We start from the raw sequence: 2,468 nt of genomic DNA, 5'->3' as shown, positions 1-2,468 counted from the left end.
ATAATAAAAAATTTCAATAAAATATAAAATATATATTAATAACTTTTTAATTTTTCCATGTTGGGTTTTTTTTATAATTTTTAAGATATTTTAAATTTTTATAGGTTTATAATCATTTAAAAAAAATCAAAAGCAATAATTGTTTGGGTTAAAATGAATTTTGAACTTGGATAATATTATTCAAATTATAATTTTTATTTTTATTTGCCATGCTGGTCAATGATAATTTTTGTTAAAAAAACAATATTTTTTATCACTAAAAACTTAATTGTGTAGCTTATATATATTTTTTAAGTAGTCATTTGATTTTTGATTGGATGTTTGTACACCTTTAAGGCTTATTTAAAATTAATTTTATAAATGGCATCTTTAAAAAAACATTGCATGAGGAGTAGACACAGCAAAATCATAATGAGAAATGCAAAGCCAACAACTTTTGTCCTTTGAAATTTAAGAAACTTATGGTATTTATGCATTGAGTGAGATAAATTTCACTTTCTTTTGACAGCTTCTAGCTGTCTTCTGGTTGATTCAAAGTCAGAATTAATGGGTGTATAGATTTCCAGGGGGTGAATTTATATCTATATCTATCATTCAGTTTCTATATCTATGTATATACATATTTGCGTGTCGTTTTTGTTTATGTAGCTTTCAAATAAGTGATGAGATGGGTATATCTGTTGTTTCCTTTTGTCATCAAAAGCTGGTTTTGACAGCGACATAGATGAAGCTGCTCTCATGCTCATGCCTTCTCTAAATACACATCCTTTCTGCTCATTATATTTACAACAACTCCATCTACCGAAGCTTTTGTCATCTACTTTATTCTACTAGGGTTCCTTTCTTTTTACTATGGAGTCTTCCAAAATCTATGGAGGCATCGAGGAATGCCACAGTAGTGAATCAGGGTGGACAATGTACATTGGTTCCCCCATACACGGCGGCGACGACAGCGGCGATGGACAAAGTGAAAAAGCTGATGATGAAGGTATTTATGGTGTCGATAACCATGCTGATGAACAAGCTGACAGTGATGATTCAATGGCGTCTGATGCATCTTCAGGTCCAAGCCATAAAGGCCACCGTGGAACGACGACGTTATATTTCAAGCATGATGAAGAAGAAGAAGAAGAAGAAGAAGATGAGGATGAAAGGAATTTCTTTTCGGGCAAGAAAGATAGGAAATCAAAGGAGAAGAAGCATAAGGTTGGGTTAATGAAAAACAAACAGAACAAACAAGTGCCGTTGAAGACCAAAACCAGCTTTATATGATACTTGTCGACTGGTTACAAGGTAAGACAAAGCATCTGGCTTTTGTTCCAAATTCTTTTCCCCCATGCATTTTCGCTGGTTTTTCAGGCAAAAATGTTTTATCAGAATTCAGCGTAACAACTTGGGTATATATGTATATGTTTTGTGGTATTATGAAAACTCTGATGTAAGAGTTGAATCAAGAATTATAAGCTTCCATTTATGTGAAATTTATATCCTTCTCGAATAGATTAATGATTAAGCACAAAGAATTTGCTGCAGTAGTAGTAGTAGTAGTAGGAAGGGAGATACCAATGCTTCCTGCTTCGAATTCGGATTCAATTCAAGTGTCTCATTTTTTTTTTTTTAAATTTTGGTTATGCCTTTGAGATTTAAGATATGAGTTTTAAATTTCATAATATTTGTAAATATTTAATTTTATTTTTTTAAATTACATTTCATGAATTAAACAATAACATTTTACATTTCAATTTTCCAACCAATTATTATAAACTTGAAAATGTATCCAATTGAGTTCGAGCTTTACAGATTGAAACTCAAGTTTAATCTATACATTAAATAGATTTAGTGTATTTGGTTCACTGTTAGATTGAAACTCAAGTTTAATCTATACATTAAATAGATTTAGTGTATTTGGTTCACTGTTAGTAGAGTTTGTGAAATTTAAAAACTTTAACTTCACAAGCAAGACTAAAATGTTGCCTTGTGTTCTAAGGGGATATTAAAAAAATTAAAAATAAATTAAAACAGACATGTGCTGATACTAAACTTTATTTGTGGAATTAAAAAACTCTGATAGAGAAAAAAATACTAATCCTTTTAAATAAAAAAAAAATTTATCCAAGCCTTTTTTTTCATAGTATTTTTTGTCTAAAAGATCTTCTCGAATTTTGAACTACCTTTAAAGTTAAACAATTAGTGCCGACCACTTTTAAACATATTTTGTCATAAGACAAGATATAATTACTCAAAGTAAATAAATAAACATTAAAAGTTCTTGTAACCTTAAAAGTTTTAGATTACGAAATCTTAAAAACTTCTTTTTTTCTTTACATTGTTTGCTTTTTTTTCTTTTGTTTTTGCCTAATGGTAGTGTCAATCTCGAATTGGTTACCACCCACTTTTTCTCTCTCCGTCATTAACTCTTTCTTTTCCTTGTTCACATTATGTATTTTTTCTCTTTTCAGTTTACAGAT

General features: G+C 29.6%; 1 protein-coding gene across 1 annotated transcript; it reads left to right on the top strand.

The window, feature by feature from the left end:
- The first annotated feature begins 443 nt into the window (after window positions 1-443).
- On the top strand, window positions 444-1,520 carry LOC107946567 (protein SOB FIVE-LIKE 4). The gene has a single exon (XM_016880957.2). It carries the CDS (start codon window positions 853-855, stop codon window positions 1,270-1,272), a length of 420 nt encoding a protein of 139 aa, XP_016736446.1. The 5' UTR covers window positions 444-852; the 3' UTR covers window positions 1,273-1,520.
- Window positions 1,521-2,468: the final 948 nt, after the last annotated feature.

The sequence above is a fragment of the Gossypium hirsutum genome, chromosome D12 (assembly GCF_007990345.1).
Source record: "Gossypium hirsutum isolate 1008001.06 chromosome D12, Gossypium_hirsutum_v2.1, whole genome shotgun sequence".
In the NCBI taxonomy this organism is placed as follows: Eukaryota; Viridiplantae; Streptophyta; class Magnoliopsida; order Malvales; family Malvaceae; genus Gossypium; species Gossypium hirsutum.
Note: the sequence above shows the minus strand (reverse complement) of the source record. Positions and strands in the feature narration are given on the sequence as shown.

Bases quoted from the DNA above. Each gene is read 5' to 3' on its own strand.
- LOC107946567 (XM_016880957.2), top strand. From the start codon at position 853: ATGGAGTCTTCCAAAATCTATGGAGGCATCGAGGAATGCCACAGTAGT.